This window comes from Castor canadensis, chromosome 4 (genome assembly GCF_047511655.1).
Source record: "Castor canadensis chromosome 4, mCasCan1.hap1v2, whole genome shotgun sequence".
NCBI lineage: Eukaryota > Metazoa > Chordata > Mammalia > Rodentia > Castoridae > Castor > Castor canadensis.
Window position 1 is genome coordinate 166,891,812 of NC_133389.1, and position 26,668 is coordinate 166,918,479.

Sequence of the window (26,668 nt, forward strand, 5' to 3'; positions counted from 1 at the left end):
CCCTGCTGTGAAACCTCAGAATCTGGAATCCTAGCAGGAAGGGAATTCTGTTGGAGAGGGGAGAGGATATCCTTAAAGACACAGAGAAGGTGCACCAGACCAGGCCAGGCCCCTGACAGGAAAATCACTCAGTGACAGACAAGAAGGAAGGGCTAAGCCCAGGACAGAAGTCTGATCAAGGAGGCCAGGATAGAGACTGCACACACCCAGCTGGGGACCTATTGATCCTCACCACCCCACAGATCCAAACGGACTCATCCTCTCCCCAGACCTGAGTGACATCATTACAGCCATCTCAACACCACTCTACAAGTACTCAGAGACCCTATGTGGGCTTCCGGGTAGCTGAGTGATGAGGAGAGGGCAACAGAGTGAGTGGTGGTGAGGGAGACAAGCCAGCACCTCCAGGAACATTCATGGTGGGACTACTTCTGACGCTGGTTCCCATTTCCCTGGGGTTTACCTCTGCCTGGGGAAGGGGTGGATACACCTCCCCCTCCCCCCCACACACACAATGATGCTTCCTCACCGTAAGGAGGAAACTGGGGTTCCCTATTGTTATCAAAGGAGCCTGCCTGTACCACAACCTACAAATGGTCTCCCTGTCTGGAGCTGGCTCAGCATGACCATAACTTCTAGACAAGGGGAATGGAATATACCTTGAGTCACAGAACTGAGACTCAGCTCTGGCCCAACCTAACCCCAGGCCTTGTGCCCTTGGTTCTGGGCTCCTGAGCAGGAGAAAGCATCAGGGGTCTGAGGCGATCTTGGACCCCCTCCCAAAGGTCAGGTCACAGCACTTTGGATAACTGAAAGGGGGAGGGCCCATTCCAGGTGTAAGTTGTGGCTAATGACCCATAGATTCTGCAAGAGCTGTGGGCTACTTAGACCCGGCTCACCCCAGCTGAGTACACAGAGGACATAAGATTTTGGAGTTTGGGAAAGGTGGTGAGCTTCTGTGTCTGAGAACCCTGTATTTGTCTGTCTCAGACATGTTTGGACTGAAAGAGGGACCCAGAGAGGTGGCAGGAGGTGAAATCTCAGGATGTCAAAAGCACCAAAGAGAACCAGAGGGGTGGATTCATATCTCTGCAAGGTTCTCAACTCACTGCACCTAGGTTTTCCATACCTCACACTTTTGTCTCTAATCCCTGAAAGGCACCCATCTTCCAGGGTCAGGGGGCTAAAGTATGTCCAGGAGCCCAGGAACCAGGACGTGAAAGCAAGGGAGGCCCTTACCCCTGCGGAAGGCCAGATCGACCCTCTCATTGTGCAAACAGAAGAGGCTGGGAAAGGACTTGCCCAAGGCCACAGAAGTCTCTGGGACAGAGCCGGACTAGAAACGGGGTTTCCACCTCCAGAAGGCCATCTGTTTCGACCATAGTTCCCTCTGCCACCCGGCGGAACCTGCTCAGCCCGCATGACCCAGCATCGAGCCGGGCAGCCTAGAGTCTGCGGGCATGGCAGGCGGGGCCGGATGGGAGCCGGATCTCCCCTGGGAGTGGCGCATAGTCTCTGAGACCCATATGGTGGCGGTGGCGGTGGCGGCGGCGGCGGCAGGCAGGTGCCTGCGTGGCGATCGGGCCGGGCCCCTGGGCTGGTGCTGAGAGGCCGCCCCAGCCTCACGCGAGCCGAACGAACAAAACGCTCAGGTCCGGTTTGTGCGAGGGGCTCGTCGCGGGGCGGGAGCGGAGGGCCCGGGGCCTGGCGATGGCCCTCGATGATCTCCAGGTCTTGGTCTTCTGCGAGCGCAGCGCCGCACAGCGCTCCGCTAGCTGCCGCCCTCACCTGCGCACAACTGTGGCTGACACGTCGGCGGCTGTGGTGGCCGCCACAGGTGCACACCTGGCCCGCCCCTCCCTTCCTGGCCACCCTCCACTCGGCTTTCCCGGCCCCTCCGCCCTGCCCAACCCCACTTGGCTTAGTCCCCAACCCACGCCCTGAAGCTTGTGCGGGAGCCCGGGCTCAGCGCACTCTTATACTGCCAGTTCAGTCCCCGCCCTTAGACACACAGCACACACACGCACACGCACACACACACGCACACACACACACACACACACACACACCTGTCCGGGCGCCCGTTTGCTCGGGGCAAATATTGACTCATGAAGGCGGAGCGTCCCCTCCCCCGCCCTGGCTCTGAGACTGGAGCTCCTCCGAGGCCTTGGCGGTGGGGGGGAGGGGAGGGTGCTGGGGACCTGGGCGCCTCTGGAACAACACCAGATGTCACTTTTCCACCCACCTGCCTCTGGGTGGAGGGAACCAGAGGACAGAGGCTGCCCGGAGGGGTCAGGGGAACAGAGATGTGGATATCCTAGGGAAGGCAGAACATCTAGTCTAGGGGCTGGTTCACAGTGGGAATCGCTTAGTAGGTTCTGTGGTCCGCTTTCTCCAAGACCCGCACCCAAGAGCCTCGTTCCTAGTCCTCTGCGGCGTGCCTCAGTTTTCCTTCCTTCCTAACTTCTCAGCAGAGTTCAGGGATCCAGGCAAATCCTAAAAGGCTGGCTATGGGGCTGCTGAGCCTCGGAGCAGACGCATGGGGCAATGGAAAGGGGTGCTCCGCCCCATGGCCACCTGTTTCGCTGACCAAGCCTGGCCCTCGGTTCCTGTCCACCACGCTATGCTGGGACAAGGGCCAGCTATGCCCCGCCCGCAGCTCCCTCCATTGGTCAGCCCAAGTCCAGAGTCAGGCAACAAGCACAAACTGCGGTGGGGAGCCGGGAAGTGCATCCTTCCAGTTCTGGCTTTCCCACGGGGTCACCACGGTCTGCTCCGGTAGCTTCTACCTTCCACCCCTCTCAGAGCGCGCGAGCGTGCGCCTTTCCTCGTATTGGAAAAAATAAAGTTCAGGTAGATATAGCAGGAAAAAAAGGCTAGATGCTTTACTGGGAGGGCGGTGAAGAAGGACCAGGAGGAATATTAGCGGGCCAACCATTAGAGGGCCTGGGCGTGGACAGCAGCGATGAGTCAGTAGGTACCTCCCCTTACTGCAATGGCAGCAGCGGGTCTGTCCTGGAAAACAGAAGCTCCAGGTAGGGATGGGGGGCGAGACTTCCGGCAGCGCCTGCCCACCCCTGCCGCAGGCCCTCACCTCTGCAGGCTGAGCGGTGGCAGAGCGATGATGCGCGGTCGGGAGGTGAGCACCACTTCCCCGCGGCTCGCCTCCACCAGGATGTTCCGGATCATGTTCTCCAGCAGCGCCTCCTGCAGGTTAGCGAAGGCGGGGAGCCTGCGGGCGGGGGGGCCAACATTAGCAAGGCCACAGACCTGCGCTCTAGTTCTCTGCTCACCTCCTGCGTGCCACAGGATCTATACAGATTTTCATTGAAACATCCTCATCCCCCATGGGACATCCTGTTTCAAGTCTGTAGATGCTTCACGTGTGGCTGGAGACCAGGTTGTCCACATGGTGCTAGTGCAGTGGGACTCAAACCCTGGCAATGTAGCACACATCCCAGAACAGGTATGAAGGCAGTGATGACAGGATGCCTAAGGAACCGTGTGGGACCTAGGGAATCCCAAAAAGGATAAAGCCACAAGCAGGGGAAACTATGCCAGAAGTGGTACTTCTCTGACTCTAGACTCCCATTGAAAAGACTTTGAATCTGGGCACCAGTGGCTCACGCCTGTAATCCTAGCTACTCACAAGGCAGAGATCAAGAGGATCCTGTTTCCAAGCCAGCCCTGGTTCATGAGAGGAGACCCTGTCTTGAAGAAAAACTACCACAAAAATAGAGCTGGTGGAGTGGCTCAAGGTGTAGGCCCTGAAATAAAACCCCAGTACTGCAAAAAAAAAAAAAAAAAAAAAAGACCTTGAAGACTAGCACCATGCTCCTGGTAGTGATGTGTTAGTAAATGTTAACAACTCGCTCTCACAGAAGAAAATAAAGCTCAGTTTTGCTGTTCTGCAAACACCCTCCCCCAGGCCTTAAGCTACCAACAGGATGTCACTGCCTGAGTTAGGAAGAGACTCACACACAGGGAGAGGCCAGCCTCCATATACCATTGCCTCCTAGAACCTGCAGGCAGCCATCCTCCCAACCCTCCCTTGGGCCTGGTAGCTCACCTTCCAATGGCCTCCTTCTCATCCTTTTCTTGATCCTCCTTCGCCAGGATTTTCAGGTTCTGCTGCCACTGAAGGAACTGCTGGGACTCGGGTGTCTGTGTGGGCTCAGTCCCTGACCAGGTGAACTTCACTACCTTCTCCTCTATCTCTTCCTCCTCCTTGGTCTCCTCCTTGCCCAGCTCCTCCTCTTCTGCCTCCTCCTCTTCTTCTGCCTCCTCCTCTTCCTCCTCCTCTAACTCTTCCTCTTCGCCCTCCTCTTCCTCTTCTTCCTTCTCTTCCTCTTCCTCTTCCTCTCTTTCCTTATTCTTCAATCTCTGTTTGTTCTCCCTCTGCTCCTTGCCTTTCTTGTCTTCCAAGCTGCTAGAGGTCAGTGACTGAATTGGCATTAGGTACAGGTTGTTGTTTTTGGCCATGAACCTGGCTGACTGCTCATTCCAGAACTGGCAGAAGTAAGGCACCTGCTCCATTAGGCTTTGGCCCACAGCCTCATGGAAGTTCTTGTCTTCCAGCAGGCCCCTGGGTGGCAGGGAAGACGAGATGAGCCTATGAGGAGCTTTGCAACCCCATGGAGAGCCCTGACTTCAGAGCTCCCTAAGGGGCAGCTCTTGTCTGCTGTTTGCACCAGCAGATGCCAGGTGGGGAGAAGATTCCCTGGAGGAAGACATCTTTGAGTCCCATGGATTCTTATAGGTGAACAGGATATGGTACAGGCAGAGCCAGCAGATCAGAATGACATAAATAAGGGGCAGGAGCCCCACGAAAGGAAGTTCTGGGACTTCAGGGCTTTGGCTGACTGAGCTAGAGAGATGAGACAGTGAGGATGAAGGCCCAGAAGTGGACTGGTACCTTATGATGGTGGTGAGGCAGTCAACCAGGAGCTGCTTCATCTGCCTGGAGACAGGAGCCTCCTTGTCAGTGGGAGTTTCTTCCTCTGAAACCTCGGACTCTTCCCTTGGGGCCTTCCTCTTTGGCAGCTCCCTGGGGCAGGCCACGACACTCTGAGTGACCTGGGCAAGCCATTGCACTGGGGTCGGGGTAGGACACAAGCCATAATGGTAGCTGCCCAGTCATGAGGACACAGATGTGTTGGAGGCACCCCCAGCTTTAATGCAAATCTGACACTACTGTACACAGGGAGCCAAGTCCAACCCTCAGGTCAGTATAGGACCTTGAGAAGCTCTGAGTTGGCGAAAGGAGGAATAAGGAAGGGCAGGAGACCTGAGTGATTTGCCTGGGGATTTCTTTGTCTCCCCCTCCCCCCGTGAGGTCCTAAGCAGTAATGAGGGCATCTTGGGCCCAGTGGTCCCACTGCCCCTGCACTTGCTCTTGCCCTTGCTAAAGGTTGGGTCTGGGCAGCCCCTGCTCTGGAATGAGAGAGGGGACTGAGACTAGAGGAAAGTGACCCCTGCCTCCCCAAGAGTTCACCGGTGCAAGAAGTGGCAGGGGAACTCGGAGAAGAAGTTGGCCAGAAAGTAGTCGGTGGCATGGGCTCGGGCAGTGAGGCCCAGGCAGAGCACGCCTGGCGTAGGCGGCTGGGGGCACAGCCAGGGCTCGTCCTCCTTTGTGATCCGCAGGTTCCAGCTGGCAGGCCGACTAACAGGTTGCTGGTTTGTGATGGGAGGCAGCGTCTTTGGGAAGGGGGAGGCGTGGATAACAGAGGGACTACATTTCCATCACTGATGGTTCCCTTTACCCAGCCCCCAGCCAGCCCCTTTGGGATGTGACCTCACTCACTGTACTTTTCTCCCTTCCTCCTAGGAGATGGAACCAGAGTTGGAGGAATCTCTGGGAGTAAGCAAGGACTCTCCCAAATTATCCCCCAAAGACCCTGGAGCTTATCGCCTCACCTTGTACCTCCTCACAGACCCACAGGCTGCACAATAAGCTCTCTTCTGTGGAAGCAAAGATACCTCTGCTTAGGATGAGTCCCAGCCCATGCCCCCTTCCACCTCCCTTGCTGACCAGGCTCTGTTGGTCTTGCCCACATCCCAGTCCCACCCTCTTCCAGTACCTTCCCTAGGCACTGCCTGTAGACAAGGAAAATCTGCTTAAACCGAGTGAAGCAAAGAGAAGGAAATGCCACCACACATGGGCAGCCTGCCCTCAACATGCTTGTCCTTGTGCCCTGGGTGCTGGGTTCACTGAGACAAGGAAGCAGCCTGCATTATGGAGACTTGATTAGGAAAGTCTACCTTCCATGCCCCTGGGAAGGGATTTGTATTCACAGGGGGAAGCTTTAGGAGAAGCAGGGCTTTTCTAGTGTCTCCTTGTGATGGCCACAGACATGATGGAGAGGCAAGAACACCAGTATGGACAGGCTATGAAACTGGGGAGGAACCAAGGTGGAAGCTCTGTCTGTGTTTAATATCGATCAATCCTCCCACTAAAATATGAACAGCCCACAAATACACACACACACACACATGTATACACACATATGTATATGTGTGTGTGTGTGTGTCCCACCCCAGCCCCAGTGCAGTGGCTTTCCCAGGTCACTCAGAGTGTCACTTATTTAACCCTCACAAGTATGCTACAAAGCAGATATTTCACTTGTATTAAAAATACTTGGGGTGGGGCTGGAAGAGTAGCTCAAGTGATAGGACATCTGCCTAGCAAGCATAAGGCCCTGAGTTTAAACCCCAGTACCACCAAAAAATAAAAAAGTATATGTTCTTCAACTTTTATTTTTTATAAAACATATGCAAATGCTACAGAGTCCTCCATTATCCAATCACTCAGCTCTAACAATTTAACCAATCTTGTCTCATCTGTCTCTCTCTGGATTATCTTGAAGCAAATCCCCAATTCATTTTACTCTCATTTTATGGTTGAAGGAAATGAGAGGTCAAAGGTCACAGAATCAAACCTTGGTGATCTGTTTCCAGAGCCTTGCCCAAAGCTACTAGGCCACAATGTCATCCTTGAAGGTGAACTCTGTGTTGTTTTCCCTTCATCCCCAGTGCTCAGTGTGCAGCAGCCACTCAAAATCCTGCTGTGTGAAGCAGGGAGTGGTCAACCAGCCTTCTCCACCGGGAGTGGCTTAGGAAGGCTGTCTGTGGTGATGCTTTGCTGCGTCCAGTGAGTGGAATGTAATCTCTTAGGGAAGGCTGGCCAGGTTTCATGGAGGACCACCTCAGACCACCACCTCTGTCCCCGCCCCAGTCAGGGAGATTGGGGTGTATGAGGTCCACTTGAGCCTCCTTACCTTCACCTTCCTATCTGTGATGGTGAACTCCACCTCCTGCTGCTCCTTTTCATCCTTCCATTCCTGCAGCTCCTTATGGTACTGCCTCATCAATTCCTGTTGGTACACCTGGGCCCAGCACAAAGTAAGAGAAGGCCCAGATCTGAAGGGTCTCAGCTACAGCTTGACCTGGAGCTGTGTTGTGGACCCCACCTTTCCAAGGGCCGGCTCCTGCCTCTCTCTGGGGATCTGGGTCTCCTACTCCAGGGCTAGGAATTTCCACCTCCACCCATCTCTCTGTGGCTGCTCCCTACTTTGCATATCAGGTCCACACTGTAGAAGCTGGCATGCACTGAGGCCTTCAGGGTCACTACAAATGGGACGGTCTCTTCAGGAGCTAGTTCCCCTTCCATGGGACTCACAGATACCTGTCAAATGGGGAAAGGAGTTTCTAGAGTTTCACAGAGATGGGATTGGATGGGAAGACATGGGATAGGATGGGATGGGATGGGTTAGGTTGAGATGAGGCAGAATGGGACAAGATGGGATGCAATGGATGGGGTGGGATGGGATAGAATGGAGTGAGATAGGACAGGGCAGGATCAGTCTGGAGCCCTGCTGGAGGCTCTGATTTTGTGGGCACAGGGGACTCTCACCTCCCCAAAGTCTAGGGATCTCGGCTGCCAGGCGAAGAAGATTGTCTCATTCTTGGAGATGTTGTTGAGGAAGAGCAAGCGGCTACACTTGCTCTGCACAGGGATGTTTCCCAGCGAGATGTGAGACTGGGACAGGAAGACATTCTGTTGGTGGAGACAGCATAGCAGCAACTTTGGGAGGTGAAGAAATAATAACCCTACAACCAGTACCAGTTTCTGAGCATTTTCTACAGGCCAGGTACTGGATCAGGTGCCTTTCATGCATCTGACCCTCACAATGGCCCTACCACATAGGTACTATTGTTGTCCCCATTTGACTTATGTGGTAATCTTGGTTCATAGAGCATAGGTAACTTTTCCAAATGCCTTTCATATGCAGATCTAGAATAACCCCAGATAACTTCACTCAAAAGCCTATGACTTCATCCATTAAAGTAAGCATAGAAGGGGCTGAATCAGAACTAATTTAGAGAAAGTCAACATAATTTGAGTCTTGGATGGGTAGTTGTAAATGAATAATGACCAGTTACTGGCATCTAGGCACAGAATAGGCTCTGTGTTGTAGGGATGTCTGGAAAGACTTAGACCACACAGAAGGGGCACTCTCTCTAGGTCCAGACCCTGATTATGTCCAGGAAAGAGATTTTATCTGGCTCTTCTCTGTGTCACCAGGGCTTCCACAGTGCTTGTCCTGGAGTAAGAATCCAGTGGAGGTCTGGATGGAAGGGTGGATGGATGGATGGATGGATACAGAGATTAGCAAGGGTTGATGAATAAAGGAGTAAATGCATGATGGGTAGTTGGATGGGTGGGTGGCTGACAAATGGGTTAGAGCCCCCAACAATGAGAATCATGTGAACTAAAGGTGGTTTTGCTGTCCCTTGGTATCTTTCAGCAAAATCCACCTACTTTCAGGACAGGGACCATTTTGTATGAAGAAAAGAAGCCTTCTTTCTAAACCTTCCAACATCCCCAGTCCCATGCCCAGAGAAAAGGCTGGAACCAAAGGTACTACAACAGGTAGAAAGGCTCAAGCAAGAATAGTGTGGGCACTAGATGGCAGGGTAAGCCTCTCATGGAGCTGGTGCTGCCTCTAAAGCCGCAGCAAAACTGGTTCCAGGCCTCACCTCTCTATACATCCCTCTTCAACCCCATCTCATTTCCTCCTCAGCTTCCTCAGCCCTCTGTGATGGCCACTGTGGGCTCTAAGACCCTCTGAGGCCTCAGGCCTTCTCAGCTTCCTTTCCCACACCTGTCCAGGAACCATCAGCCTTGAATGTATTGAGCTGTTGTCCCATGAGGAGATGTTGTGGAATGGGGCAGTGTCACCCATGATATGAGGGTCATAGCCCACTCCCTGGAAGCAGATGAGGGCTGACTTCCATCCCAGGATGTGTATAGGCACGTCCACCTGTGAAGTGAAGTGGGTGGAGTTGGCACTGGTCAGAGCAAGGTCCAGGGAGGAAGCCATAGCTCCAACCCCCCTCCCTACATTGTTGAGACTGCTGCTCACTGTGTAGGTCTTGGCCTCCATAGGTGAGAAGATCCACAGGACCCGAGCAGTGGTGCCTGGTTGGATCTCCCCTTTGGGGTTGAGGCAGCAGAAGATGGGGTGGTCAAAATTTTTTTCCTGAACCTGCGACAGAATGCTGGTCTGGACTTCATATGTCACAGGCACCGAACCACCATTATATAACTCGTAAATCTGCAAGGGGCAGGAACAAGGAGATCTTTACACCAGCTCAGGACTGCAGATCAGAGAGACAAGGACTCTGTGTCCATTGTGGAGGGCAGGTTGATCTTTACAGTCACCCCAAGAGTCCCCAAGCTCCCCTCAAGACCTCTGATTCCCTTATGGCTTGATCATCTAAGAAGCAGGCAACTCTGTACTCAGCCTGTGACATTTTAGGGTAATTTGCAATCTTATTTGTAAAAGAGAAATTTATTTTATTTGCCCTCAGCTTACCTTTGTCAAGTTATAAGGGGATCCTAGTATGAATGTCCCTACTGTTGGAATTTAGGGGAATATCCATATACACACCATCAAGAGCCTTCATCATTTTATAGGCTCTCATTCCAGTCTTTACTCTCCATGTCTGCCATTAGAGGAAGACCTGTTTAAAGTAGGTAAGGAGGTAGGAGGAAGGTCTGAGGTACTCAAGACTCCAAAGAATGTCCTGGAAGAGGATGTGCACAGTGGCTCATGCTTATAATTCCATCTACTTGGGAGGATCGAGGTTTAAGGCCAGCCCAGGCAAAATGTGAGTAAGATTCCCATCTCAATCAACAAGTCAGGTATGGTGGTTCAAACCTATAATTCTAGCTATGTGGGAGGCATAGGTAGGAGGATCTCAGTTTGAGGCTAGCTCAGGTAAAAATGAAAGACTCTGTGCAAAAAATAACTAAAGCAAAAAAGGCTGGAGATAAAGTTCAAACCCCAGGACTGCAAAAAAGGAAGGAAGGGAGGGAGGGAGGGAGGAAGGAACAGAAGAAAGGAGGGAGAGAGGGAGGGATGGAGGGAGGCAGGGAGGGAGGAAACCCAAGATCTTCTGGTCCAATTCATCTTTTTAAAGATGAGAAAACTGAAGCCAGGGAGAATAAAGAGAGTTCACTTGGATTTGGTCCTGACCAGCACTCACTCCTGAATATGCTGGCTTTGACTTCTCCAGTCTGGCCCCCTCATTGATTTCCAGAGCCATGGGCTAAATATGAATGTCCTTCCTACCCTGAAACCTTATCTCCAATGCAATAGGTGGCTTTTCTAGGATGTGAATAGGTCATGAGGGTACAGCTCCCATACAAGAAGCCCAAGAGAGTTTGTTCGCCTCTTCTAGCATGTGAGGACACAGTGAGAGGGTGCCACCTATGAACCAGGAGAACAATCCCTCATAAAACACCAAATCTGCCCATGCCTTCATCTTGTACGTCCCAGCTTTTAGAACTGTAAGAATTAAATTTCTGTTCTTTATAAGCCCCCTCAGTTTATGGTCACTTGTAGCAATCGGAATGAACTAAGAAAACTGGTTTCCAATGTCTACCGACAAGCCCTCTAGGTATGGGCATTTCAAACTTGGCCAAGCCCAAACTCTTCACTCTAAAATCTATTCCTTCCCCAGTTTATCTCCTTTCCACAAATGGCACTGCTTGTTCCCTATAGTTTAAACCAGCTTCTCTGTCATGGGCCTGAGTGAGGCTGCTGGAAAGCCAGAAGGGTGGAGGGTGGTGTAGGTAAGGGAACAGAGCTTAGGGCTGTGAGACCCCCTGTAAGCCCAGGAAGCCCATTTCTTGGCTTTTTGATTGAGAGGTTTGAGACTCCAGCCCGGAAATGGGCTTTTCAATGTTTGGAGATTTCACAGCTGTGAAACATTTGGGAAAAAATTATGTACCCCTCTTAGAGATTTCCAATGTATATTTTCAAACCAAAGGTACCAAATTCTCACCCACCGATAAAGAAAAGTCCACAGCTTTCTAAGGTTTCACATTTCTGTCCTACACAGGAAAGACATCCTTCTTAGAACTGTAACTAAGGCCTAGTAGGGAGCAGGTCTTAATCAATTTATTGTGCCAAATCCAGCATTTAAAAAATGGAACAGAATAAAATTAAAAAGAAAATATCATGTACTTTACATGTAGGAGTCTAAGTAGTATACATTAATGATACATCTGCTTTTTTTTTTTTTTTTTTTTTTTGGTACTGGGAAAGGAACCCAGCTGGGCTACATTCCCAGCTCTACATTTATAATACTTCTGTTCCAGTTGTATCCACAAGTAAATATTAGGGTATAAACATATATAAAATATACTAGTGTGAAAAACCTTGTACTAGAAGGGGAAAAAACCCTTCACTTCTGCATGGAAACTGAGCCTGGCAAAAGGGCTTAGAACCAGGAAACCTCTGGCCTAGCATCCCCCCCGTTGTCCAATCTGGGTGTTCAACCTGCTGGCCTACCTCTTAGGTGATTCTGGAGAGCAGTGTCTTTATCACCCTGTCAAAGACTGATGAGATCAACACATAGGCCTCTTGGCAATTCAGAGAATATAGACCCATACTGACCTGCCGTGGAGGCAGTGTATCGCCAATGGGGACAGGGATGAACTGGTGGCTAGTGGAGGTGAAGTGCACATACTTTTGCTCCAGTTTCACTGTCACACCTATGAAATTTAGCTGGAAATAAAAAGTCCATAGGTAACATCTTTTCCTGGGAAGAACTGGCATACCCAGCAGAGAGATCAGTGTCCCAGATTCCCAGGGGGCACCATTTTCTGCCCCTCTCTTGGTTGTCCAGCAAGTCCTTCTCCAGCCTGAGACCAGGGCAGGACCAGGGTGCTGGGGCCTCACCAGGATTTCCCGGCCATGTGACACCTTGAAGAGCACCGGGAGACAATCAGTGCCGACGAACAGGTGGCTGGAAGGGAGAAGACAAATCCAGGAGTGAGCTCTGAGCCTGGTTTGAGAGGAAGAACAAATGACATGAAACACCTGTGGCTTTGAGTCAGCTAGCCCCTGAGGGAGACTTAAGGCAAGAACATTAGACGTCGCAGGCAGGGGATGGCCTCTCAGAGAGATGGCCAATCAGATAGCCTGGAGTCCCACAGAGAAAGTGCAGGGAAGGGTTTCCTGGAGGAGAAGTAAAGAGCAGGGGGTGGAGGAGCACCTGTATTTGAACTCCACAATTTGCTCCTGTCCAGGACTCAGGCTCCCAGCCTTGGGGCTGATGGAGAAGAGCTTATTGTCCTCCGCTCGCATTTGGTGGAGCTCAGTACGGTTAAACTCTGCTTGCTCTGCCCATAGCTCCAGGTCAATCTGCTGATCACTTGGAAACAGGAAGGCCCTGAGAGGGGATGGGAAGCAAGGGGGTAAAGCCATGCAAAGGATGAGCCAGTCAGAGTGGAGAGGGGGCGTCTGAGCCCCGCAGGATAGATGGAGGTCTCTGTCATGCCTCCTGAAATTCATGCCCTTAGTTGGCAGGCTGGGCCACGTATGGCTGACCAAATGTGGCTGTGTGAATTCTCATTTCATAAGGGCCCTGAACCAGAGAACAAAAGCTGGGCCATGGTGACTAAAGGCACCCTGTGGTTGCCAGGGACCAAGGGGTCACTTGTATAAATGGGCCTGTTAGAGCTGCCCACTAACCCTTCTTCAATAAGCTCTTAGGAAGGTGCCAGTTGAGGCTCCCAGGGATACTGGCAGCACTACTCAGCAGCCCCTAGAAGGGAGAGTGTTGAGGCCAGCTTGGGCACAGAGTGGAGAACTGGTGCCCAGCAGGGCTGGCACTATTGAAACGAGCTAGGCTGTGTGCAGAGTTAGTGTTTTTAATCCCTTGTATTGCAGGAAAGTAGTAACTGCACTCCAACCTGCTGACAAAACTAGTGCAAAGGGGTCCCAAGGTTACAATTTGAAAGGAGAACTCCTCCCTTTCAGCAAGATGGCATGGAACTGGCCCTAACAGCAAACTGGGACAAGGATGGGAACAGAGGAGCATCCAGAAAAGAAAAAGAAAACAGTTAATGTACATCCAAAAAGTCCCATCAGGTCAGGTGCAGTGCCTCAAGTCTGTAATCCTAGCTACTTGGGAGGCAGAGATCAGGAGAATAGTGGTTCAAGGCCAGCCCAGGCAAAAAATTGTTCCCAAGACCCCATCTCAATCAATGGCTGGGTGCTATGGTACATGCTTGTCATCCCAGCTACATGGGGAATCACAAATAGGAGGATCACAGTCCAGGCTGGCCTGATCATAAAGTGAGACCCTATCTCAGAAAAGGCTGATGAGTGGCTCAAGTGGTAGAGCTCCTGCCTAGCAAGCACAAGGCCTTGAGTTCAACCTCTCAGTACCGGGGGTGGGGGGTGGGGGGTTGAGGGAAAAAGCCCCATCACAGAGGCAGGAACACACAAACCAAAACTCTCACAAGGAGTCATTCTCAAATTTTCACAACAGAAATGTGAAAAATGCATCCAATGTTGTAAGTGTAGATAAGCAGACATCTTCAGATGCTGATGGCAAGAAAGGGAACTGCTGCTATGTTTTGGAAAGAAATTTGGTAGCGTTTATTAGGATAAAAAGTTCAGGGCTGGGGAGTGGCTTGAGTGTTAGAGCCTCCTGAGTTGGACCTCAGTACTGAGAAAAGAATTAAAAATGCACATTTCCTCTAACCCAGAAATTCTACTTTTGTGAATTAACCAGTAGGAATCAAAGCACACCCCCCGACACACACACACACGTTTTCTTTTTAGCAACTTTCTTTGCAGTGACAAAAAAAAAAAAAAATCTCAAAAAATAGAAACAAAGCCAGGTGCCAGTGGCTCACACCTGTAATCTTTTTTTTTCTTTTTTTTTTTGTGTTGATCATTTTATTTTTTTTTTTTCATTTTTCTTTTATTATTCATATGTGCATACAAGGCTTGGTTCATTTCTCCCCCCTGCCCCCACCCCCTCCCTTACCACCCACTCCACCCCCTCCCGCTCCCCCCCTCAATACCCCGCAGAAACTATTTTGCCCTTATCTCTAATTTTGTTGTAGAGAGAGTATAAGCCATAATAGGAAGGAACAAGGGGTTTTGCTGGTTGAGATAAGGATAGCTATACAGGGCATTGACTCACATTGATTTCCTGTGCGTGGGTGTTACCTTCTAGGTTAATTCTTTTTGATCTAACCTTTTCTCTAGTTCCTGGTCCCCTTTTCCTATTGGCCTCAGTTGCTTTAAGGTATCTGCTTTAGTTTCTCTGCATTAAGGGCAACAAATGCTAGCTAGTTTTTTAGGTGTCTTACCTATCCTCACCCCTCCCTTGTCACACCTGTAATCTTAGCTACTCAGGAGGCAGAGATCAGGAGGATCATGGTTCAAAGCCAATCCAGGCAAAATCGTTTGCAAGGGCACTGGAGTGGCTCAAGGTGTAGGCCTTGAGTTCAAGCCCCCGTAACACAAAGAAAGAAAGAAAGAAACAAACAAACAAACAAACAAAGTCTTCTAGCAAAAGAGTGGTTTAATGACTTATGGTCCTTTTATATTGTGGAATATGCAACTGTTAAAAGTAGCAGTATATATATTGATATGTAGGAAAAGCTATTGATAGAATGCTGACTCAAAATATTTTCTACAAAGTATTCTGTGTAGCATTATGCAATTATTATTAAAAGATGAAAGAGCAAAGAATGATGCTAAGTGCATCCACATGTCTGTATGTGGGGAGCTGAAGGACTCCTACTTTTCTTCCATCATCCTTAGCATCTGACTTGCTGCAGGAGGGGAAACTGCTTTCTTTATTTTATTGGGGGACATTGATTAGTGGCAGAATTGGAGACCTTGCTATTTCAGAGTCCTCTGGATTGTGTTTTTTGCACATACTCCCCTCAACCAGTCTCCCTCCTAAGTAATTCCACCCCTTTCTCCATCTGTCCTCTACTGTGGGTGCCCTTCCTTGTAATCTGGAGGACAGTAACAATCTCCTACTGTCCCCTTGCTGCAAGCTGCTAACCCATCCTCCTCTGATCTCCTCTGGGAGATCAGAGAGAGAGGTCATGGAAAGCTGGTCATGCCTTTGCCCCCACCCCCAGTTTATGTCACTTCCATCCCTCAGGAAAAAAGTCCAAACTCCCCAAAGGAGGACTCTAGGCCCTGCATGTCCTGGTGACTGGCCACCTCTCCAAGGCCCTTCCTCCCTCCCTCCCACTGTTCCAGCCCCACTCATGTTCACTATATCCTGTCTTCTGGAAGGCTCCTCGAAGCCTGTGTCCCCTCCACCCCAGGGAGGGGGGTCTAGCTCCATTGTAGTTTCTACAGGAGGTCTTTCTGATGTCCCTACTCCCACCCCACCAAACAGGGAGAATGGCCCTCTGAGTGCTATGCACTCCTTCGTAGAACATATCACTCTGCTTCTGGAGGCTCCTCTTGCCAGTCCCCTTCTGCGTGGAGGAGTCAGGGAGTGGGCTAGTCCACATTTGTGTTCTGAAGACCAGCCTGAAGCCTGAACCTAGGAAGCATCCAGTAAGGGCTTAGCTAATGAACTAAAGAGCACGTAAGTGAACAAATGACATTAACCAGCATATTTGACCTCTATAAGGGATTCTGTCCTTAAATGCACAGCCATACACATCCCACATCCTAGGGCCGAGCAGAACAGAGGTATCAGGAGGAGAAGGCTCAGGGAGAAGGCAGCTGCATGGCTAGCTCCCTGCTCCTTGGGGACACCCCTCCCACTTGCGGTTCTCCATCCTGCCTGCTGCAGTGTCCAGGCCAAGTACACACTCCCCCGTCCAACTGGTCCTGGCAGCAATAAACCCCTCCGTCTGTTCTTTATGAGTTCAGCAGAGAGGCTAGGATTTGCAAAAATAGTCTTCTAAGAAAACTGAAAGGAAACACACAACGCATCAAATACAGCATAGTCAGGCTGCTCAGAACTCTGGAAGAAACTGGAAAAAGCACTGCCAGGCTTCCTGCACTTCCTGCCAGTCAGGCCCAGCCCAGCAGGCACTGTGCCTGGGTTTCCTCCTGCCTAGGTTTCCAACAGCCTGGACCCTCTCCACAGAGAGTGTGAGCCGCGTGCCTGCGTCTACCAAAATACCCTGTTCCCTGAGCCCTGTAGAGTTTGGCTGTTGGCCCTCTTAAGAGCCCAGTGAGTGGCAAACCCAGGGCTCAAAGCAGGCCCTGGGCCTTTCTCATCAAGCTAACAACCCTGCCATGCTTCCCCAGTTACTCTGGGCCAGCAGTCCTCAGTTACTCAGAGTCCACTACTTCCCAGACAGGAGGCGTTTAATGAGCCAGCCTTCCCATCTCACTCCCCCATGGGGTGGGGCAGGGCACAGGGAGTAACCACTGCACACCTGACAGTACAGCCTCGCCTTCTTCAGTGTTCCCAAACCAAGCCCCGCTTTGTTCAGGCAGGCAGGTTCTGACCACAGATGCCCCCATTTTCGTCTCTGCACTCATCCTTCCATCATTCCCAGCCTGGACCCTGGTTCTCTCTCCATCCTGATCCCTTCTTTTTAAGCTTTCATTAGCCAAGCAAAGTTGGACGTCCTCAAAGGACAGTTACTAGGAAATCCAGGTGCGTGGCAGAGGCAGGGAGGAAGAACAGGAACAAGCCTTGGCATAGAAGCAGGGTGTTTATTGGACACAGGTTCTAGGCCCCAATGTCAGGATAGTGGCGCACAGGAAAAGGCGGGCTCAGGTCTTTAGTCCTGACCCCCTGTGACTGTGACTTGCAAAGTGCAGCCTGCTGTGCAGCCAGGCTCCACTCTCCCTACAGCACCAAGCTTTGCTTGACCACACTGTGGACAAGTCCATCTGTGGACATTCCTGTCTTCCCCATACACTCTTTTTGTTTTTTATTTTTTGTTTTTTTTTTTTTTGCATTACTGGAGTTTAAACTCAGGACCTCATGCTTGCTAGGTGCTGTACCACTTGAGCCATTCCACCAGCCTTTTGTGTGTGTGTGTTGGGTATTTTTGAGATAGGGTCTCTCTTTGATTTTGCCCAGGCTGGCTTCAAACTGCAATCCTCCTGATCTCTACCACTAGCCCTCATACGCTCTTAATTTGCCCCTTTCGGGCCCACCCCCTGTACCAGGCAGCTCAGTGCCTAGATGATCCTGACATGCAGAAGCACCTCCAACCTTCTTCCTGACTAAAAAGTGTATGCAGAGGCTCTGGAGCTGGACACAGCCGGGTTTGAACCTGGCTCTGCCCATTAATAAATAGCCTTGGCTGAGTCTTTAGCCCACTGATCCTGGGCCCCAGTCACAACAGGTTGGAAGAGAACGTTCTCACAGGGCTGCTGTGACAGCGGGAAAAAGCACAGGGCCTGGCATGCAGCAGCTGTGCAGAGACGCTGCTTGTTCACTGGGTATCTGAGACAGCTGTGCCCAGTCTCCATCCGCACAATCCCACTCCGCCCTGTGCCCACTGACAACATTCACCAGCAACAGGTCCTGAGTTCTGCTGGGTGACCCTAGTTGCACTCAGGCCCCACAGCCATCAGGACACACTCCTCACAGACACCAGGTCTCTCATATGCAAGAGAAGGCAGTTCTTCCGACCATCCAGTCTCTAGAGCCATGACCCCTATACCACCCTCCAGCAGCCCCTCAGGCCAGCCATACCAGTCCAAGGGTACCATTCCACTGTTCTTTAGCACCAGGAGCACCACAGAGGGTTGAGCCTTGAGTGGTGCTGCCCCAAAATTGAAGTCAAGCCTCAAAGGGGTGAAGACAGGAGGCATCTGGCTTGTGCTGTGTGAAGCAGAGGAAATGGACTCAAAGCTAGGCTTGAGGATAGGGTGGAGATCTTCCCTGGGGTGGCTGGCTTGGGTACTGTTCACCCCTAAGTGCAAAACGGAGAATCTGGGACTCGGGGGCAGGGGTGGGATGGTTCTTCAGCCCTTAAGTCAATCGTTGCCTCCCCAAGCCCCACCAGGGATAGGTAAGAATTTGGGACCCACCCTGAAAAGGTAAGAAGCAGCTTCTTGAAAAGGGCCTAATGCTGGGGTGTTGGTAGACAGCTCCATGAACATCCCCAGTAGACCCTGCCCCTGCCCTGGGGCCCAGCTCACCTGTGCCTGGTAGGCACCTTGTAGGTGAGCTCCCAGGGGGTGGGGTCACGTGCCAAGTAACTGTTGAGCATGTCCAGGGAAAAGAGGCGCCATAGGTGTTTCCGGGTGATGCCCTTGGCACTGCCCATGGAGCAGCCATCCAGGATGGAGAGTAAGGGGTACACAGCCTCCAGGGAGACATGACACAGCTCTTGCTGCTTGCCAACTTTATTATCTGGGGGCGTGGGAGTGGGAGAGAGGAGGGGGCTCACCTCCCAGCTCTCTCCGGAGTGGGGATACAGGACCTGCTTTGGAGCAGTGACCATGCCTCAGACTCTAGGAGGCTCTAGGACATCTCCAACAGCAGCTAACCCTTGCCTGACACTTTCTATGTGTGAAGTACTGTCCTTGCATTTAATGTGCACCACTATTAGTTTTCAAACTAATTTTCAGTAGCAGCTTTATTAAGACATAATTTATGTACTATAAAATCTACCCTTTAGATATACAGTTCAGTGATTTTTGTTTATTCAGACAGTCGTACAACCATCAGCACTGTCTAATTTTAGAAAATTTCTATCACCCACCAAAGTAACCTAGTACCAATTAGCCATTATTCTCCCTCTATCCCTCCCCCTTTACCTGGCCACCACTAATCTACTTTATGTCCGTATGTTTCTTTCTATTCTGGATGTTTCAAACAAATGGAATCATTCAATGTGTGGTTTCTGTGGCTGTCTTCTTTACTTAGCACCATGTTTTCAAGGTCCATGCAGTGGCATGTATTGTTACTTCATACATACATTTCATGGCCCTTGTGCCATTATTATCCCAGTTTTGCAGATGAGAAAACTGAGGCACAGGGCTTCGAAACAACTTGCTAAGACCACATGGCTAACAAGTGTGGGAGGCAGGATCCAATGCCATGGAGTCCTCACTGCCTTCCGACCTGCCGTGGGGCAGGCTGGTAACACCTCTACATCATGAAGGAGCAGGTTGAGGCCCAGGGAGACTGAGGAAATCAACAGTCTTCCTAACTCTGCAGGACAAGTCATCCGCAGCTCAGATATACACAAGTGTGGACACCTGCCTGGATGGACATCCAAGCAGACTCCACAGGCACAGTCCAGCATTTCTCCAGTCACTCCACCAGCTGTTGTGCCCCCAGAGTGCCCCTGGCCCTGCCTCACACAGCTCTCTGCTCCCTTCTGCCCTCCCAAATCCTGACTTTCTGTTCTGGGGCCCAGGTACCTCTGTGAGACAGGAGACAGTAGCTGATGGTCCAGGAGTACTGACACCGGTGCTTAGGGCAGGCAGTCAGGCAGATGTTGTCCTGAGAGTGAGGTGGCATGCTCCCCTCGGAGCGGTCCAGCTGCAGAGCTGCAAGGGGAGGAGTCAGTGGGTAGAGGCCACCTGGCCTCCTGCTCCTTCTCAGATACCCTCCCCTGGGCCAGCAGGGCACTGGTTGAGAGCAGGCCCCAAGCCAGCAAACAGGGAGCAGATCTCCTCCAAGACTAGGACAGAGGGGCCACACTTCTTGGTATGAGACAGCATCTGCCACTCATTCAGCTAGAATCTGGAAGCACCAGGCCTTCAGCTCTGTTCCGCCTGACCCAGACTGCAGTATAGTTGGCCTGTCTTAAGCAATACCACCACCATCCCCGCACATACACCTCCCTGGCTCCAGGCCCAAGTACCCGGGGGTTCATCAAGGCCCTCAGGCCTGTGCTGCTCCAAGACCAGGCGGTAGTAGAGGGTGCAGTTGCCGTCGTTCAGGAGCACCAGGTTCCTGGACTGCCTGCTGTTTACCAGTATGCTCCCGAAGTCCAAATCCTTTGTCTTTGCCTGAGGCCACAGCCATCCATCTGGCAAGGGCAACCCCAGGCCCTCCAACCCTGCTTTCCCACACCCATCCTCACAGCATCCCCAAGGAAGGGCAGGTCTAGGGGTGGCACAGCTAGAGGGCTCCTGTTCCCTCCCCTCTTGGAGTTGGGCATCTGGGACCTTCCCTCATGTCTGATCCTAGCCCCCATCCCAGCCCTCTTCTGCTGAAACCCCTCCTACTCACAGAGAGGCTGCTGGTGACACCCATGCCCACCAGTCGGATCCTGTAGTGCATGGTGGCTCGAGGCTTGGTGTTTGGAGGCAGGCCAGCTTCCCAGACCCATATTCCTACTCGGAACAGGTACTTGGTCTCCTCCAAAGGGCTGAAGATCCATGTCAGTGTCTGGGGTCACAGCGATAGTCCCTGCATGGAGGCCTCCAGAACCCCCTTCCCCAGAATCCTGACCAGTGGAGGTCCCATTGCAGGGTACCAACTCTGCTAATGCGTTCTAAGTATCTACGTATGCTACGTTACACGTGTCTCCCAGAGCCCCTCGCTTCTATGTTCTCACGGCAGGCCAGTGGCCTTATTTTCAAGACTCATTTTGTGATGATAAACTGGAACCTCAGAGAAGTGGGATAACTGGTCCAAGGTCAGACAGCCGGTAAGGGCAAGAGCTGGGACATGAATACTTGAGCCATCTCCTGAGTCTGTGTGATCTCTCACGTCACCTTTTACTGTCCCTAGGCACTTATAGACACCATGTCTTGGTGGTTCTTGCTCCAAGTCTGACTTTTGCAACTAGCCTTTAAGGTTCTAGGCTAGAGACAAGGCCTGCTGTTTTGGGTTACAGCCCGTGCTTCAGTTGTGACCTCTGAGATTCCCTTTCCTCACCCATTTGGGACCACCTGTTTGGCCCTAAATACAGTTGCTCCAGACCACCCTGCTTTGGGAACCATGGATGATGGAATGTGGATATGCTGTAGGGCCTGGCGTCAGAAATACTGTTTCTAGCTCCACCCTCCACATCTTAACCTCAATTTAGTAACTGACTCATCCCCCCCAAGTCTGAATTCTCTGTAAAATGAGGGTGGCAACAGTGGTAATCTTAATACCTACTCTCGAGGTTACTGTGGATCAAATGGGTGGGTTCACATCATAGCCCATGAGAACCATGAGTGAGAGATGATGAAGGTGAAGGTGACCCTTGGCAATGGGCCAGAGTACTCACAAGGTTCTCGTTGGGATGGATGAGCCCTCTGGAGGGCTGGACAGCCAGCGTCTTTTGGTGCTGCTGGGAGACCCTCCACTCAAACTCCAGGGGCAGACGTGAGGGGTTGAGGAAGGTGAAGGGGCTGGTGGAGGAGCAGCCCACCCAGGTGGGCTTGAAGAAGATGCTTTTGCAGGTATCCAGCTTCAGTTGGAGTGGCTCCTCCCTGCTTTGCATGTTTACCTCCTAGGCCAGAGGAAGGAGAGCGGTGCCTGATCTACCTCGAGGTCTTAGACCCCCCACAGGTCCAGGAGACCATGGGTAGGCAGCACTGCCCACTTAGAGGGGGGCAGCAAAGGCCCTATGCCAGCCTGGGTGGATCGAAAAGAACTCAGGGACCGGTAGAGTTGGTACAGACAATTTCATGGGGTCAGATGTGAGTACATCATCCAGACCCCAACCCTAGGGTGGCTCCAAACACCCCCTCTACCATCTGCAGGTGAGCCTGGCATCTCTGAACCCTTAGTCTTGGTACCAGACTTCATGAGGTAGACAGGTCCCTAGTGGTGGAAGGAACTAAAGGGCCTCTCTACAAGGTCACTTCCTAGAAGACTGGTCTTCCGGCTACTTTATGGGGGCCTTAAAGGCCAACCCCAGAATATGATTTTGAAAAAAGAAGTCCAAGATTGTGACCCACTCCCAAGGACTCAGCTCTCCTACCCTTGTTTCCTACCTGGCGATACTGGGGGTAAAAGTTGAACTGAAGGTAGAAAATGTGCTGCTTCCAGGAGGTGCCCTTGGGGCAGGTGCTGACAAGGAAGATCTGGTGGGCCCCAGGAACTATGAGCCCCAATGTGGGGCGGAGGGTGATGTCTAAGCCAGTCTTGGGGACCAGGCTGAAGGTCAGTAGCATGGGGCCTTTATTGACCAGAAGCAAGCTGCGGTAGGAAGACTCGCCGGAGGACACAGCAGGAAACAGCTGAGGGTAGAGGGGAAAAGAGGAAAGGGGAGCCCTGCTCAGATCTCCACCCTGACACACACACTCAGGGCCATTCACGTGAGCTTAAGTGTGGCTATCTCCAGGGAGATCCAAGATGCCTGCACATGGCCTAGCCAAGCCCTGATAGCAGAAATTGAGAGAGACCAAAGTCTGGCACCAAAGAATGTTTCTGTCCCCCAGAGACTTCCAGACAGAGCTTGGGCTGCCACAGGTCCACAGAAACTCAGGCCTCCAAGTCCTGTCCCTAAGGTAGAGGAGTCACTCTTTGGATAACCACTTTTGGAGATCCTGTTCCAAAATCTTGAAGTTAGGCTCCTCCCTAACCCCTTTCTAAATTTGCAAATGGGGATTGAACCCAGAGAGCTTGACACATGCTAGGCAAGTGTTTCTTTGTATTTTGTTCCTGAATTAGGGTCTTGTTAAATTAGCCCAGGCTAGCCTTGAACTCTTGATCCTCTGCCTCCTGAGTACCTGGGATTACAGGCACGCACCACCATGCTGGGCTTCAGCCCCTTCTAAATGATTCTCATGCAGGTGGTTGAGGGGAGCCAACCCCTACTGTCCCAGCTCCCAAACTCTCCTTGAGCTGTGGCCAGCACTAGGCTAAGAACCGACCAGACTACAAAACACAAGCTCTATAATTCCTGACCTAATTTTCCACCCAGCTGGGGCAACAGTGCATGTGTGAGTCAGTACAGGAGCAATAGGGTTGGAATCTGTTGGGCTATAGCAAACACCACAGACCACGGGGAGCAGCTGCCAAAGAAAGGGGACTGAGGGAGTCAGCAAGAAGTCTGTGAGTCAGGCAGGGCTTTGGGAAGGGGAAGCACCTGAGCTGGATATCAGGGTGGTGTAGATTTGGGATTGGAGGGCAAAAGTATAGCTGGGGGAAGCAGGACCACCTCCGGCCATGGGTGTCAACGTGGCAGCTTTCCAGCAACTAGAAGACTAATGAAAAAAACTGATGATGGCCCTGGAAACTGGGAGGAGGCATGAGGCCACAGCAGAATTGGCAGCTGGCAGCCTGGTCCCAGGCCCTGCACTTTTCAGCTCTACATTATCCTGCTTCTGAGGTCAGACAGGACCTCCAAGGGCCTGAAGCAAGGCCTGGGAATTCAGAAACTGCTCCCCACCCTCGCCCCCCACCACGGAGTACTCTGTAAAGACAAGGCTCATGGTTTGGGCTGTCATATCCCTAGGGGCCTAACTTTGGATGTGAGGCCTGGCAGGTGTTTGGTGATTGGGGCACAGACAGATAAAAGAGCAAAGAGTTTTAAACCCAAGAGTGAGAGGACCAAAAGGGTACCTCAGATGGGGTCCCATCCCCAGACTGTCCTCATCCCAGATTCCCAGAATGGCCAGTGCGGGTGTGGGAATGTATCTGTGAAGCCATCAGAGAAGAAAAGAGGGATCCACAGTCCAACCCCACAACCCACTCCCATTGCTGCTGGGGCTATTCTCACCTTGGGTGCATCCAGAGAATAATGGGGGATGTGGTGCTCTAAGGCAGCACGATAGCTATGGCCTTGAGCCCGCACCTTCAGACACCAGGACGGGCACACAGTACAGTCCTCCTCAATATTAGTGTAGTTCTGTAAGACCTGCAGGGAGCCAGTCCATGAAGAAGCTTAGAGCCTGGTGTCCAATCCTAGAAGGTAGCCACCTTGTCCCCTCCCTGCCCCCATGCTGCTGAGATCCTCCATTGGGCACAGGAAGGAGGAGCCCAGGGAAGACTGCAGAGAACAACAGCTGTACACAGCCCCTCCCACCATGAGCCAGGCCCTGTTCTAAGCACCCTCTCTCTGTAGTCCCTACGGCTGCCCAGATGGGGGTTAGGTAGGATGTGAAAGAGGCATTCATTCTGTAAGAATGAGCCCAGGGAAGCGCTGGCCGATGGAAATATAACGTGAGCCACAAACACCAGCCACAAATGCAATTTTAAATGTTCCAGCGGCCACATGAAAAAAGTAAAACACGTGAAATTAATTTCAGTAATTTATTTAAAATATTTTATTCAACCCAATAGATCCAAAATCTTATCATTTAAACATACAATCATCGTTAAAATTATTGATAAGATATTTTGCATTCTTTTCATAATAAGTCATTGAGATCTGGGTACATTTCATACTTAGAGCACATCTTTATTTGGACCGGCCACATTTCAGGTGCCATGTGTGGCTGATGACTGACTTAGGGACAGGGCAGGTCTAGAGCTTCAACTTAAAAATATGATGTGCTCACTCCTGGCCAGCCAGGAGTCCATGGCTTTAGTCCTACACACCTCCACCACCCTCTCTACTCACTGCCAACATATGTGAACAGGCGGCAATTAAACACCTCCTTAAAAGTTCAGATGTGGCCCCAAGTTTATAGATGCAAAGGCCAGGGCCAGAAATATTAAGAAACTTGCCCAACGTCACACAGTTGGTAAGTGACTCTGACCTTGACTGTCAGCTTTATTGTTTTCCAGCCTAACACCAGCACTGGACCACTAGGAAAGACCAGCATATGGGCAGAGCAGAGAAGCTGAGAAAGCAGGGCTACCTGGAAGCACATAGGGACTAAAAGACTGACCACCATAGCAGGCTGGGGACAGCCTGTGTGCTGAAGTTCCTGACCAAGGGAGTTGTGCTAAAAGCCCCTCCCCTGTTATCCTATGCCCTTGACTGTCTCCAGTCCTGGTTCTGGCCTGCTCACAGCTCCCTTAGAGGGACTACTTCCTACTTCAAGAACTAGCCAGGACCCCTAGAGAGTTACTTGCGGGGTGCCAAATTTTTCCAAAGGGCTTTGTCCCAGCTGAGTTCCTTCGTGGAAGGGAGGGAGAGAGGCCACACATGAATGAGACATGTCAGAGGAGCCACATAGGGTCAGGAGCCTGAGAGGGTAAAACCAGTAGCAAGGGGTGGGGAGGGGAACCATCCAGCCAAGGAAAATGTAGGAGAAGCCTGGCCCCGCAGTGCCCTCCGTCACTCCCTGCAACTCCACCCCTCCCTTCAGTGTCCAGCATAGAACATGCCTCCCCACCTCCACTGGTCTGCATGCACACACCTTGTAGACAGCAAAGGCTTCCAGCTCCACGGCATAGAGGCTGTTCGGGCAGGATGGCTGGAAGTGCAGACGCATGGCCATAGACTTGAGTGGAGGCACATCACAGGTGTCTGGGGTCACCCAGAAGGGACAGTCAGACCTGCGCTTCCAGACTACTGTGATCTTCCCCTTGGTGTGGTTCATCAGGCATAGGGGGACAGGATTGGAGGGCTTAGGCCCAGGGCAGGCACCAAAGTCCACTTCAACAGGCTCTATACTGACAGCAGGGGGAAAGATGGTCACGTCGTTGGTGCCGTCGAAGAAGTACTCCGTCATGGGGGAGATAAAGGGATACTGTGGTGGTGACGTATTATCCAGATCCTGCACAGGGAGAGACAGGGCCCACATGCCGGTCTTCTTGCTGCTGCTCTCCTTCTGGCCCCTTTTTCCCAGAAAAGGCTGTAAGAACTCCATGCAGGTCACCTCCAGCTACAGTGGTACCCACAGAGCTCTGGGGAACACAAAACTATGCCTTTAGGGATTGCTAAAGAAAGCTGCAGGAATCTGGGAATGGCAGCATGCTCCCCTGGGGGACCGGAGCATCTGGAGTCCAGAGGATCCACAGTACCTCGATGGGCAGCATGAGGGCCCCATCCTGATCCCGCTCCAGCTTCCTCTCCTTCAGCATAGCAGCCAGGATGTCAGGGGGGTAGAGCGCCAGGCCCCGAGCTGTGTGTGTGCGGGACCAGGTGAGATGCTGAGGCTTCAGGATGGCTGGTTTGGTGCTATCTGAGTGGCAGGTTCCAATCAGGTCCAGGAACAGTGGATCCTGTGACATTTATCCAGGTGTGATGGGGCACAGAAGGGGTGGTAGAGCAAGAGGACGCTGGGGTTTGAACTAAGGACAGGTGCTGGGCAGGTGGAGGGGACATTCTGACAATTTGGCTGGCTAAGGAGACAGCAGGAGTCCTGAGCAAGTCAGGAATAGAGTAGCCCAGCTCCCAAGGCCACTGCCTGCCCTTCCTCTCACTGGCCCATCCTACAGCCAGCCAAGAGCTTACCCAGACCAGAATTCTACACTTCAGGGTATGCAAACTGACTGTTCTGTCCCTCGTCCCAAGCCCTCCCTGAGCTCATACTGCACCTCCATGAGAATTGGAAACAGG

At 51.7% G+C, this 26,668-nt stretch overlaps 1 protein-coding gene across 1 annotated transcript in view; it reads right to left on the reverse strand.

The window, feature by feature from the left end:
* Positions 1–2,947: 2,947 nt before the first annotated feature.
* Positions 2,948–26,668, reverse strand: part of Cfap65 (cilia and flagella associated protein 65) — a 34,053-nt gene continuing 10,332 nt past the window's right edge. Inside the window, exons 9-31 of the mRNA XM_020170838.2 lie at positions 26,131–26,331; positions 25,524–25,883; positions 23,936–24,073; positions 22,206–22,451; positions 21,494–21,718; positions 20,506–20,664; positions 20,135–20,282; positions 19,689–19,817; positions 18,459–18,672; positions 18,010–18,138; positions 12,568–12,744; positions 12,252–12,318; positions 11,967–12,077; positions 9,426–9,617; positions 9,165–9,323; positions 7,913–8,056; positions 7,571–7,684; positions 7,278–7,385; positions 5,917–5,961; positions 5,495–5,697; positions 4,916–5,047; positions 4,070–4,585; positions 2,948–3,232 (exon numbers count right to left, since the gene is read on the reverse strand). Of these exons, the coding sequence (XP_020026427.2) occupies positions 3,091–3,232; positions 4,070–4,585; positions 4,916–5,047; positions 5,495–5,697; positions 5,917–5,961; positions 7,278–7,385; positions 7,571–7,684; positions 7,913–8,056; positions 9,165–9,323; positions 9,426–9,617; positions 11,967–12,077; positions 12,252–12,318; positions 12,568–12,744; positions 18,010–18,138; positions 18,459–18,672; positions 19,689–19,817; positions 20,135–20,282; positions 20,506–20,664; positions 21,494–21,718; positions 22,206–22,451; positions 23,936–24,073; positions 25,524–25,883; positions 26,131–26,331 (4,059 nt within the window). The 3' untranslated portion in view covers positions 2,948–3,090. The remainder of the gene's footprint in view (positions 3,233–4,069; positions 4,586–4,915; positions 5,048–5,494; positions 5,698–5,916; positions 5,962–7,277; positions 7,386–7,570; positions 7,685–7,912; positions 8,057–9,164; positions 9,324–9,425; positions 9,618–11,966; positions 12,078–12,251; positions 12,319–12,567; positions 12,745–18,009; positions 18,139–18,458; positions 18,673–19,688; positions 19,818–20,134; positions 20,283–20,505; positions 20,665–21,493; positions 21,719–22,205; positions 22,452–23,935; positions 24,074–25,523; positions 25,884–26,130; positions 26,332–26,668) is intronic.